At 42.4% G+C, this 16528-nt stretch overlaps 1 protein-coding gene across 6 annotated transcripts in view; it reads right to left on the bottom strand.

Annotated features, from left to right (window-relative positions):
• The window catches only part of LOC308367225 (ecto-NOX disulfide-thiol exchanger 2-like), a 295423-nt gene that overhangs the window by 196116 nt on the left and 82779 nt on the right, over positions 1-16528 (bottom strand). Inside the window, exon 1 of one of the 6 annotated variants that reach the window (XM_080841067.1) lies at positions 11500-11709. The exons of the other annotated variants lie outside the window; for them this stretch is intronic. Coding sequence (XP_080697193.1) covers positions 11500-11521 — 22 coding nt within the window. The 5' untranslated portion in view covers positions 11522-11709. Of the gene's footprint in view, positions 1-11499; positions 11710-16528 lie in introns of those variants that run through there. 6 annotated transcript variants of the gene reach the window in all.

Here is a 16528-nt window from a genome sequence, read left to right as displayed (position 1 = left end):
GCCCCTATTGTGTCAATAGTGTATGAAAGCTAGACCTCATCTGTTTGGGTGCAAGAGGAGAGAGCATAAGGAAATAGACATATGAATGTTCTCACACATACACGCACGCACGCACGCACGCACGCACGCACGCACGCACGCACGCACACGTTAACACTCACTCAAACGCACACAGAAAGACATGCAAGCCAAACGATTTTTGTTGGTAAAAACTGCTGAACTAAAAGTGGTGCAGCCACGCTTTTTGAAACCGCAGGAGTCTGTGGCAGGCCAGCATCTTTCCCCACCCCTACACCCCTGCCCCCGTCTGTCGAGCAGTAAACAAGCAGGTACAATCCTCCCTTTGACATCCATACGCCTCCCACCTCACACACTACACTCTTCATGCATCAGCAGAAGAACACGTTCACATTTGCTCTTGACTTGCGTTGGAAGGGAGGTGGTGCTGTTGGTTGGAGGGGGGAGCTCATTCCTCATGAAAGGCTAGGCACAGAGGGGGTCTTTCACTGGTCTGGGGTGTTTACAGCAGCTCCCTAATGTGAACGGCTAAGGACAAGATCCACCATCCACCCCCCCGCTGCTGGGGATGGAAAATTACTGGAACCTGGATTGACCGAGAGCACCCTCTGGATTCTCTTTTCTGTCAGGCCAAAGATCTAAGAACGACCAGCGCAGGCCAACACACACACATGCCCACGGGCGCAAACAGACACACAGAGAGACAGGTATAAGTCTTTCAATTCTGGGAAAAGAGGGATCAAGGTGGGCAAAAACATTTGCTCAAGGTCCCAATGGATGGCACACAGGAGCTCCCCAACAACCCTGAGATAAACAACTTTCATCCAACGCCATGACGCGTCTGAAGATTGGGTCCACGAACAAGAGGTCCTTCTTTTGATTTTGACATGTTTATTTATTTATAAATCTCTCTATTTCATCAAAGAGGCTGGGAGAGCCATGTGAATGCACTGAATACATACTCAGATTTGGGACAGTTTTCTGAAGGAGCCATGGGTGTTTCTGGACGTCTTTGCATCTTTTTGGAGATTTATGCAGGGAGACAAAAGTATTAGCACCGCCTGTTAACTCATAAATCATTTAATAGATCCGCTGGGAATAACAGACATAGCTTCCAGCCATTACTGTCTACACAAAGCTTCAAAAGACTTCTCAAGGTCAAAAAAGTTTCCCTCTCCCCATCTGCATTGTACCTGGGTCAGAACTATTACAGCAAGAAGCAGTCAGTGCAAACAATTAGAAGATCTAAACACAAAAGCATAAGAGGATGAGGAATTTGCAGGGGTAAGCTAAAATGAAAAAGAATACATCATTCCAGTGAGCCAAAAGTAGGCTAGTATTTCTCGAAACAAAAATTGCACCACAGATTTATTATCCAATGTGAAAAAAATGGAGTGATCTTTCCCATTATCTGTGACGAAGCCCAGGCTGCTTTCTGGAGCGTTCTGGGCTGTGGGAGCAGCGGACACCGGCATAGCTTTAAGATGTAGTGTCCTGCGCCCCTAGGGTGATCCATCATAGCATGTGCTGTGCTACTTCCAATTGTTTTTCCTGGCAGGGTCGGGAGGGAGGGGAGAGCGGGGAAAAAAAGCCAAAGCAACAACAAAAACTCACGTTCACTTTATCTCTGGGGGGAGGCCGGTGTGCACCAAAAGTGATATACAATATTACTGCCACCATCTCGCACAAGAGACTCAAGCTTCGTCCCTCCCCCTCTTTTCCTCTGGCTCCTGTTTCCACTCACTCTCACTGCTTCCTGGCCTGTTCTCTCTTCTATTCCCCCTCTGTCCTCGGTCTCCTTCACCTCTCCTGTTCCATCCCATTTCATCATTCTCACCATCTCTCTGCCACACTCCCTACCTTCCCATCCGTGTCTGTCCGTTCGACAACTGCTGAGCTCTATGGTGACTGGCCAGAGCGTAAATGAAGGGAGTTCTGCGTTCTACAGTTGCCATGCCACTGCCTTGCGGAAGACAGATAGATAGGCCTATATCCACGGAAGAGTCGGCTCAAGATAAGCCCCCAGGGTTTAAATTAGACACCTAAGGCGAATGGTGTGACTGATCCGTAAGATGTTGAGGGATCACTCCAATCCTAATACCAGGGTGCAAAGCTCGATACAGAAGGGGTTAAAATAAACATTCGGAGTGTGGTGGCGAAAGCCCCAGTGTGTAGAGCAGACCCAGATCGAGCTTTCGTCTTTTTCATTCACCACTTCCTGCGTGTGTGCGTGTGAGTGTGTGCGTGAGGGTGTGTGTGTGTATGAGTGTGAGTGAGTGTGTGTGTGTGAGTGTGAGTGTGAGAAAGGAGGTAGGGGAGTAAAAGGGGCAATGAGAAGGGAGAAAGAGAGGTAAAGAGAAGCAAACAGGGAGAAAAGAGAAAGGTGGAGAGAGAGAAAAAAGGAGGAGAGATAGCTTGTAAGAGTGCGCAGTGCATGCTTCAGTCGGCCTGAATTGGTGTGATTATCTATCACAGCCAGGTCCAGAGCCTTTCCAGCCATTGTGCTCTCCTGCTTTCAGTGTTACTAAACCATGTTTGGGCTGGCGGGGGTATTCAGAAACCCAGGCTGTCCGAGCGAGTTTCCCTCCGCAGGTGCCATTCATCCGTCACAGCCACTTGAACCTCCAACCACACAGAGGAGCCTAAAAGCCCTCCAGGCCGCTGCAAGCCTCTCAGCTCCTTCTCCCATCAAACAGACACATACTCAGAGGTGAACACGGTGAGGAAAAAAGAAGATAAAGAAAAGAGAGAAAAAAAAAACGACACCCTGTCACCCACACGCACGCACACACACCTGAAAGACAGAATCCAATCAGAGGAAATTACAAGAAAAAGGACAACCTGTTATCTGGCGAGTCGTTCACCTGGAATGGACTGGCCCTCGCCTTCAATCGGCTGGCCAAACAATCAATCCCAACAAGATGGGTTTTGTGCCCAAGCATATACTTTTATAGAAGAGGATTAAAACAACAAGCATTCAGTCCCCCCCAAAACAATTTGGTTCTTTCGCGTTATTTAGCTGTTTCTGATTGGACGAGAGACGTTCCATTAGTTGGATTATCCGTCAACATACCAACTCTGACTTTTCACAGCTAATAATAAATCAGTCCGTGATGAAACATTCTTTAGCGCATTGATGATAACCGTTTATTCAAAATTGTTATAATTACAAACCAAGACGTTGACAATGGAACTATTTTTTGTTTTGGAGAAACAATGGCGAAATAAACTGTTTTTAAGCAATAACTTCGTGTTGAAATGTTAATTTGTTGACTGTAGAATTTTTTTATAAAAGCAATATAGCACTCGTGGGAGTGGGGTAGGTAAGGGATAATCCCACGGGTGTTGTTGCCTACGCCACTCGGCCTCCGGCCTCGGTGGATACGGCCGAACACCACCCATGGGATTATCCCTTACCTACCCCACTCCCACTCGTACTATATTGCTTAAACATAGCTAGTTATGCTACGTTATGCTAAACACGTAGGGGGAACAGTACATAGGATTTACTTATCCACAACGAAGTTCACCTGTTGGTATTACAAAAGGACCACAAGTAAGACTGAATAAAATGTTATGAATATCTCAGCCTTCGCATAAAACGGAAAAAAAACAGCCTGTGTCACTGTGATTTGTTTCCTCGCCTGACGTCCTCCCTCCGTTTCTGCCATTCTCATTCTTTGCTTATCAATCTGTTTTGTTGATTTATTTTATCCGTATAGGTGTTTATGTTGTTCAATTTCATATATAAATGTAAATCTTACCATTTCAAGTAATCCATTCTTCTACACTAGCTGCTACCTTATCTTCAATCCCAAAGTAATGTTAAATCTCCACGGCAACAGCTCTTGAGGGTTTGGGAAATAATCAGATGTATTGCTTTATTCATTATACACAGCAAAATAAATAATGTTCATTTTCATAGATCTATAACCAGACTATGTAAAAAGGGTCACGCACACCTTGAAGAAAATTATAAAAAATGTAAGCCAGATCTATTTCTGAATCTTCAGTGGACATGGGCTGCGTTTAATTTCCATGCCTGGTGTAGCCATGCTCATTGTTTACAACGGATTAGAACTCTGCTAGTGTCTGCACCGTGTCCACAGGGCAGGAGAAAGTTGTGGGAGACGACAGTGATTTGTCAAATTTGCGGGAAAGTTGCAGTGATGTGTTAAAATTGCAAAGTCGCGCTGACTTCGCGGGTAATCGTTGAATTCGGGTGAACTGGTGCGATCGCGACATCGCAAAGGGTCTGAAGCATTGCACACACACCAGAGGAGGAAAAAAAAGATTATATATATATTTTTAAAACAGGAGGTGTATGAGAGGATTGAAAATAGTAACTCTTCATGGATTTGTACGGGCGACATCTTCCACATCAGCCCAACAGATGGGGGAGAGAACAAGGAAACGGTTAGGCAGCACGCTTTGGCACCTTTCAAGAAAAGAGAGCTCAAGGACAGTCCATGTTGAATATCAAACGCAAATGGATGGGGCCCATCCCTAACTAAAGCAATACAAATATCTTGCACATGTTTTTGTCATCAGAGGGTTTGTGTTTGGCTTGGCTTAGAGAAGAAGTGCTGCTGTTGTCATTATAGTGACACAGGCCGGGGAATCCCAAATGTCCTTGTTGTGCATCGCTTTCTCTTTAAATGTCACTAATCACGACGAGGAGGAGGAGGTTGAGGAGGAGAGAATCATAACAGGAAAAGACATTTGAAAGGGACGTGAGGACAGCTCCCTCAGCTTATGCCTTCACAGGGCACACTCGGAGAGAACCACTGATGAAGTCTGCATTAGGGGATGTCCACATTTGGTCACTAAGGACGTTTGGATGACTATTACTAGTAATTTGTAGACACGTGTTTAGATTCTGGTGGGGTATGACAATTGGTTAAAATAGCAACAAAGATGCAGTGTTTTCAGATCTCGAATAATGCAAAGAAAACAAGTTCGTATTCATTTTTAAACTACACAATAATAATGCTTTAACTTAGGATGAGTTCAGAAATCAATATTTGGTGGAATAACCTTGATTTACAATCACAGCTTTCATGTGTTTTGGCAGGCTCTCCACCAGTCTTTCACATTGCCGTTGGGTTACTTTATGCTACTCCTGGCGCAAAAATTCAAGCAGCTCGGCTTCTTTTCATGTCTTGTGACCATCCATCTTCCTCTTGATCACATTTCAGAGGTTTTTACTAGGATTCAGGTCTGGGAATTGGCTGGCCATGACGGGTTCCTGATCTGGTGGTCCTTCATCCACACCTTTACTGGCCTGGCTGTGTGGCATGGAGCATTGCCCTGCTGAAAAAAACTATCCTCAGAGTTGGGGAACATTGTCAGAGCAAAAGGAAGCAAGTTTTTCTTCCAGGACAACGTTGTACTTTGCCTGGCTGAGGTTAGTAAAAGACCATAAGGATTGAACCAAAGCGGACTGGAGGTCATCTTCTAAGTTCATCTTCTCTTTTCTCCAATTTTCAGCTTTGCCCAACACATGGTCATCTGATGGTTAGACGGAGACCTGGAGAGGCCTACAAGCCACAGAGTCTTGCACCTACTGTGAAATTTGGTGGAGGCTCGGTGATTATCTGGGGGTGCTTTAGCAAGGCTGGAATTGGGCAGATTTGTCTTTATGAAGGACGCATGAATCAAACGAGGTACAAAGTTTTCCTGGAAGAAACCTTGCTTCCTTTTTCTTTGACAATGTTCCCCAACTCCTCAGAGTCTTTTTTTCCAGCAGACAATGCTCCATGCCACACAGCCAGGTCAGTGAAGTTGTTGATGAAGGACCACCACATCAGAACCCTGTCATGGCTAGCCCAATCTCCAGACCTGAATCCCATTTAAAAGCGGTGGAATGTGATCAAGAGGAAGATGGAAGGTCATAAACCATCAAACAAAGTCGAGCTGCTTACATTTTTGCGCCAGGAGTAGTATAAAGTCAACCAACGGCAATGTGAAAGACTGGTGGAGAGCATGCCAAGACACATTAAAGCTCTGATTGTAAATCAAGGTTATTCCACCAAATATTGATTTCTGAAATCTTCTTAAGTTAAAACATTAGTATTGTGTTGTTTAAAAATGAATACGAGCTTGTTTTCTTTGCATTATTCGAGATCTGGAAACTCTGCATATTTTTTGTTATTTTGACCAATTGTCAATTTTCTGCAAATAAATGCTCTAAATTACAATATTTGTATTTGAAATTTGGTAGAAATGTTGTCAGTTGTTTATAGAATGAAACAAAAATGTTAATTTTACTCAAACACATACCAATAAATAGTAAAACCAGAAAAACTGATAATTTCGAAGTGGTCTCTTATTTTTTTCCGCGGCTGTATATATAAATATATTTATATATAAATATATTTATATATATATATATATATATATATATATATATATATATATATATATATATATATATATATATATATATATATATAAATACTGGTCTTTAAATTCTATTGTTAAAATGGCCTCTTTTGGACTAGCAGTGGTTAGAAAATGATAACCAATGCTATGAATAAAAATAGCCTTCAGGCATCTCTTCCCCAGCAGGACACAAAGCAATCCTGCTCCTCGTTATCAGGGATGGAGCACAGTTTCTGCTAGCATCAATTATCAGTCCTGCGAGCGGCGGCTCAGTGCGGGCAACTGTGGCTTTCAATTAGCATGAGTCCACTGTAGGCGGGAGACACACAAGGTCAGCAGGCCTTTGTGACTTTCTGCTCAATTAATGCATTCATTGAGAATAAAGAGAAAAGGGTCCAGGCCAATCTGAGCCATCAAACAGGCAGACGCAGAAGCCTTTCAGTACGAGGTGCTCAGAAGACGTCCATTTTCAAACCCGACTTCGCATCAGATGAGTTGAGTTCAAAGACGAAATAGTAAAAGAAAACCATGCACAAAGAGGCATGGAGTGCTGGATTATAGACAATAAGATACCTCAGCTCTTTCATTTTGTTAATACTCTGCGGCATTCTCACATACGGAGATTTCACAGCAGTAAGTGCATTGTATAACACAGTTCTGATACTGCAAAAGGCTAAGCCTTAGTATTAAGTGCTGTCAATGCCAGTGAAAACCTTGGTACATTTAAAAAGTGTTTATAACTCACCTTTTTAAACATCATCTGCCTAATTAGTTATTTTGTTTGAGGCATACTGTGGCATAGTGGAGGTGTGTCTGCGATAGTGACGTATCGTGGGTGTCCTACTGGTGACGGGTTAGGGTCAAGGGGGAGACACGCTAATTGGTGCACCTGGGGCCGGTATTTCAAAATGATCCAACAGGATTAATCCTCCTGGATTGGATTAAATCCTGATCAGATCCTAAAAACGGGTATTTCAAAGCAAATCTGATCCTGAAGATTCAGATTCAGATTTGGGAATCCAATCCTGCCTTTGATCTGGATTAAACATTGCTGTTGAGTATTTCAAAATTTAAGTGGGAAATCTGGATCAGTTTGATCCTTAAAATCAGGATCACCCTGATCCCACCTCAGAGGTGGATTTGAGGGAGATTACATGTAAAGGTTTGAACAGTTTAGGTGTAACTGCTCCAAAAGTTATTTGTTTGATAATTCACTGATGTTTGATCAATGTTTATTTTCTTTGCACTTTCCTTTCTTTTTCAAAAAAGCGAAAGTTTGAATATGAATGCCTTATTTAAGTAACAGTTTTTTGTTAAGTTATACCTATAAAAGAATCCACTGAAATCAGTCAAATGTATTTATTAACATGCATTCAGCACACACACTTAATTTTCATAGCCAAAACTCAAAAGGTTATGCCAATTGGAGCAGGTCTGTGTTAATGTCTTCTCTTCCCACAGACATCTGAAAAGAAAAACTAATATTAAGGTTTTAGGGCTGTCCCTTTTGTTGACAACTGTTTCATAAAAGATATGTACAACACATTTAAAATCTACACGCAATGCCTTGCGAGTGGATGCATTCAAATCTGGTCTGTGGACCGCGACATACAGACGCTAGCCTATTTACTAGCTTGTTAGCTCCTTAACACAGGAGTCAATGGAGCAGCGTTAGCTCGCATTAGCGCGAACTCTGCTTAATTAGAGATTGCCGAGCTCTTCTTTCAACTTTGTGATGATTTACGTAATTAGTTAACTCAATATAATGATTGCCCTTCATCTAGTCTAAGGACGCATCAACACTGACCAAGATTATACTTTAATTTAGAGACAATAATTGTGTTAGCTCTCCTGTTTCTGCTCAAATCTTCGCTCCATTTCCTGTTTCCTGTCTGTGATCCAGGGGGCGGGACGGATTTGGACATCCCAATCTGCTGGTATCGGGATCACTCTGATCCAATCTGGCAAAGTTTTGAAATACCGGGATAGATCAGGTTGATCCGTGGATGAGAACAGGGGGATTTGGTTATCCGGATCATTCTGATCTGGATTACAAGTTTTGAAATACCGGCCCCTGGATATAGCCCCAGCAGAGAAGCTATCAGCAGAGCTGCCTTTTGCCTTTGGTGTGCGTGAGTTCATGAAAGCTACATCCAGCGTGATTGAAAGTGTGTGTGTGTGTGTGGAAGATCCAAGGTAGGACACGCTTCTTTATTAACTTTTATACACATGTCTTTAAGGATATTACGTTGACGCGAGTGCTGTAGCGTTTGATACCTTGGAGACGTGTGGAGTGAGGCTGGGTGAAGCTGGGTGAGTTTTCATGGGCCTTGTACTATGTATGGGTGATTTTAAAACAAGCTATGTATTTGTGAGCGTGTTTAAAGCAGATCAGAGACGACGGGACACTAGGCATTGACGTGTGATGTTTTGTGTGTTTGTTTGATTTATAGGCATCGTGTGCGCCACTGTTTGTATCCCTTAGTTTGTATCCCAGGGTTAATTATTTTTAGGGCTATGGATGATTCATGATTTTAATAGATGTCTTGCATGTCTACATGAACTCAAGACAAAATATGATTTAAAAAATAATTGTCTTTATTTAAAATGATACGCCGTTCCTAAGTAACTAGGACCATATGGCAATATCAACAAAGGAAAACATCTCTAGCAAGGCTATCATAGTTTTACATACTGTAAACATTGTAAAGAATAAGACTAGAAGCAGCTGTGCAACGTTTACAAAAAAGCAGCACTTGCAAGTATGTCAATGTGCATTATTTATTACAAAATGTAAAATAAAATAAACACTACTGCTAAGCATTGACTGGAGAAGCATTCCCAATGCTCCCATTCCACTGAATGCTTTTGTCCCAGGAACTGGACCATGTTTGACATGCTACTACTTTAGGTTTGAATAGAGTCTTTACAAACTTAACACAGCATCTGCCATTAGGCTACAACAGTGTATTTCAAGAGTAATCCCTGAGGGGGAAACCAAAAAATGGCCCCAAAAATGATGCGTCATTGACAGATCATATTCCTGGTTGGTGCAACTTATTTTTTTATTGTAGTATTAAAATGCACTCTTTTTAAGCAGTGCTAGACACTGACCACACATCTCTTCTTCTTCACATGAGTTCAGGGTGAGCAGTCAGAAAAGATTCACTCAGACGGATGCGCAGATGCTGGGAGCCCCTGGCCATAGAAGCAAAAGAGGAGGAGAGACAGAGTGAGAGAGAGAGAGAGAGACAGGGGGAGGAGAGAGAGAGAGACAGAAGAGTGTGTGTGTGTGTGTGTGTGTGCAAGGGTGGGGTTAAAATCATCAAGCATGGCCTTCTGTCACCATTGTTGGCACACAGCCTTTTAAGAAGTAGAGGGAGAAGGAAAATGATGAAAAGAGATAAAAGGACAGATAACCACAACAAAAACAACAGCTTGGAAGTGAATGACACAGTTTTTTTTTTTTTTTTTTTTCATTTTAAAAACAGACCAAATCTTCTTCAGGGATGGCTCAAACTTTAAAGTACTTGTTAATGATGGGCCAAGCATTAAACCTCATAACATTCCCTGAAGCTTAAAACAGCCGTGGGAGTTCATAAGCTAAGGGGAAAGAGCAACACTAAATCATGATGCAAGCAGTGCTTCATACATTATTTCCTTGATTAAAGACAGTGACTGTCATAAGCGTGCTATAACTGGCAGCAATCATCTGGCAAGAATGCAAAAACAAGCAACAAACGATGAACACCGTCCGCGAATCATGAAGGGCATCAAGGACACATGTTGAACGTGATTTGAGGAGGATAATAATAACTACGGAGAATGAAATTCACTTTGATACAATCGTTCGTCTAACTACACAGAATATGAGATTCAGGAAGATTATTGTGATTTCAGGGTCAATCAAAAGTCTGAGTCCAGGGGTTTAATTTAACACTGGACAAACACTGTTCACGACGAAAGACATTATTGTTAAGACTCATACTCCATGGAAAAGACAGGCCTTCAAACAAGTTATAATACAAACATATTTTACAGGGAAGGGTGTGAGCCACTGGACAAGCTAGCATTTCTAACCGGACCATACAAGCATCTCCAGCTCTTTGCCAACCACTGTTCAATGCACTGACAATAATCCTAACTAATTAGGCTAAGGGAATTCAAGCTGGGCAATGACTGCAGTGAAAAGACAGAGATGTACCACCACCAAGTAAGGTCAACGTCTGTAAGGGTCAGTATGCGTGCTGGAATTGAAGACCAAGCACTGGAACTGAGCACTGGAATTGTTTTAACATGATTCATGCAAGACTGCGTTATAGGCTGACATTAAATTGAGAGATGCGTCCATCAATGACAGCACTCCGGAGCGGATTCAATTACCCTACTGGGACGTTTAACAAGTCCTCCCCGTTTCATTCACGAGTTGAACATGATGGATTGAAGTTCCATCGACTGGTTTAGTGATTTCTGGCGAGATGGAAAACAACACGCAATGCATAATTATTTTATGTCCCGTTTTTGGAACGTCAAGTCGAAACATAAATGATGTCAGGAGCACTCTCTTAAGTGCAGCCTGTCATTTGCGATCAGGTAAAAGCCAAGAAATTACCATTGGGCCAAAGCAGAGATCCACTCCTAAGAGCACTGCACGTTTGGCCGACATTCAAACTTGGTAATCATGAAGTTAAACCATGTCTGCAATGGCCATCAGAAGTCGCCTGCGGTTAACATAGACTTACAGCCCTTCCGGTTGTCAAACTCAAAATAACTGAAACCTGTGTGTAGGTTATAAAATTAAATATGAAGTCGATCCGTGGCCGATTTCAAAGCTACAGTAGCCACGGTATAGGATCTGACGGATTGAATGTTTCTATATCAAGATGACATCGCTTGTAAACAAAAGACTGGTGACAATGGCAACTGCAATTAGCTAATTATTCCATGTTCTGAATTCTAGCAACGATCTAGCTCTAATTAATTTCCAAATTCACACCGTTACTCCGTATAGCTACTGTATGACCGGCTAGAGACGGGCGGCAGACAAAAGAGGCACTCAAATACACTGGCATTACACAGCAAGAGTTGCAACATTACCTGTATACTGAACGAGAAACATTGTCCAAGACTTTATGGTCCAAGGAGAGCGTCTTTAATCCGACAGTTATTGGAGACGTCTAGAGCCAAATCCTTCTGATTGCTACAGGGTTTTTGGTTCTTCAGTGTTCCTGTCCGCTCCGGTCGACAAACTGGACTAGAGGAGGATCCCTTTTAGATATGAGCAGCTACTGCGCGCATAAACCACATTCTCAAATACATATTCACCAACACACTAAAGGCAGCCAGATGCGAGCGACAGGCAATGGCTATGAAGGGAGGTTACAGCGATTTGCTCGAGCATATGTCAGTCCCCGTGACGGACTCCCTCTCTCGTGGTCTCCGGCTTTCCGCAAGGACCGGCGAAGACTGTGGTGAAATCTAACGTGAGGAGGGGCCGAGGGGCTAGACAATCATTAGAGCGGTGTTGATTTGTGAGCATACAACCAATTTCGTGCAAGGACCAGCAGACTAAGATTAGGTTGAATGCGGTTGGACAATGTTCATATCAAGTGCCGCTCTGTATCTAAACAAATACACTTGAGGGGAAATAAAGCAATGCCTTATAGAGTATGTGGTTAAGTTTTTCAAGCAAAGTGTAGGCCTAATTAAAATATTACAAGACTAACGTTCTACAGGCAGAACAGCTCTGCTGGAAATACAGTGCGTTTCCGTTTATCGGATAGTAGAAAATAAACAATCAAACGTATCGCTTTAATGCTGATGACAAAAATGATAGTCTAGTTCTGTCCTACAGAGTTGAAGTTGTAGCCTAAAAGCCGACAACACATAGCTGCTGGCTGAAGATTCTCCCTGTTCCATCACCTAATGGAAGTGGCAGCTGGAGATATCTGATTTCTGCCTCATGAAAGGAAATCGTTTGGGCGAATAATGTGAACGGAGCACGGTTGTTTGTACTCGCCCCTGCTTGTTGACTTGCGCGGAGCTTTACATTCAGAAATAAGGCCAAGCTCGATACACCCTCTCGTTGTCTAACGGAAGATCATTTTTCATTTTCTGAACCGCACTCAATGCAGGGCTTAAATGGAGTGGGGCAGATGACGGGGGGAGGTGGGTGCGAGGTTCAGCAAACCGCCAGTAGAGGGAGTTGTACCGATTTTAAAGTGCAGCCTGCTGTTTTTATCACAGGTTTGAGTTGCATATTGTGTTTATAAACTCAAACGACCTCACTGACGCAGGCACCTGCTAATAGCTTTGGGCCGAAATATCAACGCTCCCAAAATAATGAATAAGGGACTGGGGTAAATAAGGTCATGAGAAGTCAGACTGCCAGAGATGGTCATGTTGTCTTCCTCTGAGAGAAGTAACAGTGGTCTGAACAGCCATGCATGCATACATTGAGCACTACCACAGAACTGTACTGCAAACGGAATGTTGGGTAGTTGACCATTATAAAATCAATTTGACTGGCAGTTCAATTAAAAGTAAATAGGCCTATAGACCAAATCAGAATCAGAATATAAACCTAGGCTGTTGTCCTCTCACCACTTCCACAGTGGTCGAAATATAATAAAATGCAAAACTTAACAGCCAAGGAAACAACAGCCAAGGATCAGTCATGTTCCCACAGAAAACACATTTTAATATAATTCTCTTCCAACACCTAAAGCACGTAACCCAAAGCTGGAAACAGAAAGAAAACTACATTTCGTAGTCTGGATGGAAGCAAAACAGCAGCCTCTGCAGACAGACAGACAGACAGACAGACAGACAGACAGACAGACAGACAGACAGACAGACAGACAGGTCAGGACCAAAGAGATGAGATACAGAGCAGACTGTTATCAATCAACCGGCAAATGGTGATGCATCTTGGTCAACTTCTAAACGCCCCCTGCCTCTGCTGCGAGGCAGTGTGCCAGTGGGGAGCTGTGTGCCCCGCACCGCCCCGCCCAGGACCCTGCTCTTGGTGAGGGGGCATCACTCCTTTCACTGGGGGAGCCAACAAAACGTCTGGAGAGTAATGATACCCAGATGGAGGGAGGGCAGCAATGTGTGTGAGAGAGACCGAGGGAGGAAGAGAGGGAGGGAGTGTGTGTGTGTGTGTGTGTGTGTGTAAAAATGAAAAGAAATGGGAAAGGGGTTCGGTAAGTACAGCCTTTAACATTACAACAGTAGTTCAACTGTCCAATAAAATCCATGACAAGAGTGTGAGTGTGGGTGAATAGACGGACCCCACAGAATGCGGTGCGAAAGGAGGCAGCTGTGCTGTTTATCCCTGGCCTCGTTAACACCAGCGCCCAACAGGCCCTTTGAGTGTCCGAGATAAGACGTTTTATTGGTTCTGTGTCGTGGTCACAACCCTTTAGTCCAAAAACAGCCCTGTACAAAAACACAATTGATAGTTTATTCTTTTATTGTGGGAGGTCCTGCTTATGGCCAGTTCATGCATGAGCTACTGTGAGATATACAGATAGAGTGGTTATAATAGTAGAATTCAAGGGCAGACTCAACATTACACATGACAAATATGTATTTGCTTCCTCTGGATTTCTGTTGCCATGCCTGGAAGCTAAAAATAAATACAGGTTTAGCAATGCTAACTTGCTGCACTAACCGTGAAAGCCTGTTGTGTCATTCTCCCCAATAGCTTTGAATTTGCAGTGGAACTGCCACACTTAAGAGGTTACGGATACCTTCGTACAAACAAAAAAAGCTGTCAGGCCAATTCCAGAGTGGAAATGATGGGCCCAGATGGAGAATTTGTCTACTCGACGCATTAAAACGTATTCTGCATTGATTTTTTTTAACCAACTTTAATGCACTTAGAGAAACAAATGAGGCATGCCCATGTGGTGGTTGAGCAGCAACACCTCTCTCTCTCTCCTTCTATAAAGCTATTTACCGGATGTGGAAATGCTATGATTACAGAAGTTACTGTTGTAAAGTGATTAGAGATCAAGGGAACATTGAGAAAGAAATGCAGCAATGGAGTAGAATTTAGTGTAATATATTTTAAAAGCATTAAATGTCATTAAGGAATTCTTAAGGACCATCCTGTTTGTTGTTTTAGGCAAAGTGCTAGATGCTTTGAAAAGTATGAAACAATCCACCGGTTCTCTTGTAAAAAGATGACAAAGCACCCTTGCCACTGCTACATCAACACAGAACCCATCATTTAAGTTCCATAAAGCCCATATTACATTTCATAGTGTCTGTCACTGAAGGCAAGTAAAAGGCAGCCTGTCCTTTGATTCCATTTTGTTCACCCCCAAAGGCTAACCATTGCATTTTTGCTTCTTATTTTCTGCGGCCCATTATGTTTTCAGAAAGTGCCTTGTGTTCCAAACAGCCTAAATTGAAGCACCATTAAAACTTTGCATTTATAGAAGTGATAACTATGGTTGGAACAGAGCATTACTATTACAAAGGTCTACTGTAGAAAAACCAAAGGGGTGACTCACAGGAAGACTATTAATAAAAATAAAAAAATTATTCATATTTTTTCTTAAAAAAGAGAGTGAAAAAAAGTTTTCTGAAACAGCACAGAGCTGGAGAGCTCTACCCTCTCGGCCACTAGGTCGTAAAACCAATTACAGTGAAGGGAAGGGAGCACGACTGGAAACCAGCCAATCACGTTATTACTAGGGGTGGGAATCTCTTGGCACCTCACGATTCGATTCGATTGCAATTCAGAGGTCCACGATTCGATTCTAAATCGATTATCGATTTTAAACCGATTATCGATTTCAACATAAAATGGATGTGTAAAAAAAAAAAAAAAAACTTTTTTTTTTTACACATCCATTTTATTTTGAAATGCAAGCTGCATCAATAATTGCATTGCTCATAGAAAGTCAAAATTGTGACAAGAAAGAGCTTTTTCTCTAATAAAGCAAATAGAGAAGGTAATTAATCTGTTGATTTTCTTTAATTATCAAACACAAAGTGGGAAGTGATTTTAGACTCTGAGTTGCAAACTCAAATGATTAAATAGTCGAAATGCATCGATAATCGTTTCATCGGTTTCAAATTGATAATCGATAATCAATCGATAATTGCTGGGTCAGTTTTAGACTATTTATCATTCAGTAACAAACGCGACTGAGAAGATCTCATTCTCTAAAAACACCTTTTCTTCCATTGCTCACGTTCATCTACCTGTTCAAGTCTATTGTGTTAGACACTCAAGAGTGATGCCAGCCTAGAGTCTCATTTGTCTCATCTCTCTCATCTCATCATCATTTTGTTCTAATTAGATACTTTTAAAAGGACCAGTTCCCTGGGTATCCACCATGCGATGCCATGTAACGGCACAGCCTTAATTTGCTCCCAGTGGACACATTTAACAACTGCAACGTAGAGAGTGGAGCGTTCAGCTACAGATGGCGATTAAATATCCACTTTAATCACATTCAGGAGAGCAAATCTGCCAATGCATTACATCCATTTGGGATTCAGGACATTTATGGTGCATCGAAACCACTAATGTCTTGGCTATAGAGTAAATACAGGCTCTAGTGTCGTAATGAAAACAATCCCCTCTATTCCAGTCAAAATGAGGTGTCAAATCACAGTCTAACAGAACATTTTAAGCATGATAGGGGATGGTATTTAAAGGTTCCAATTCACTGGAAACCTGCCAGAGTTGAAAAAGACTGCTGCACAATTTGGTGTCATCCATTGTGAGATCGATGAAACGTACCATTACACCTCGGACGGGGAGGAAAAATGTCAGATCTAAAGGTTCACAGTGCCTAATGAACTCCAACGCTCTCTATGGATGGAAAGTTTTCCAATGAATTGCTTTGAACTTCCCTTTTCCACTCTGTCTGTCTCTCTCCCGTCTCTCTGTGTGCTTGAAATGAACTTCCCTTTTCCACTTTATCTGTCTCTCTCCCTGTCTCTCTGTGTGTTTGGCTCCGTTCCATTTCGTTGTCTGTCTCTAATCCTTCTTGCACTTTCTCTTGGCTGTGACTGCAGAGAAATAGAAGTGTGGCGATTCTTCTGGCCTGGGTCAGCTGATGTTAAACTGGCATGCAGCTCGAAAGCTTACGTCAGCCACATG

Source organism: Sprattus sprattus (genome assembly GCF_963457725.1).
Source record: "Sprattus sprattus genome assembly, chromosome: 6".
Lineage (NCBI taxonomy): Eukaryota > Metazoa > Chordata > Actinopteri > Clupeiformes > Clupeidae > Sprattus > Sprattus sprattus.
Note: the sequence above shows the minus strand (reverse complement) of the source record. Positions and strands in the feature narration are given on the sequence as shown.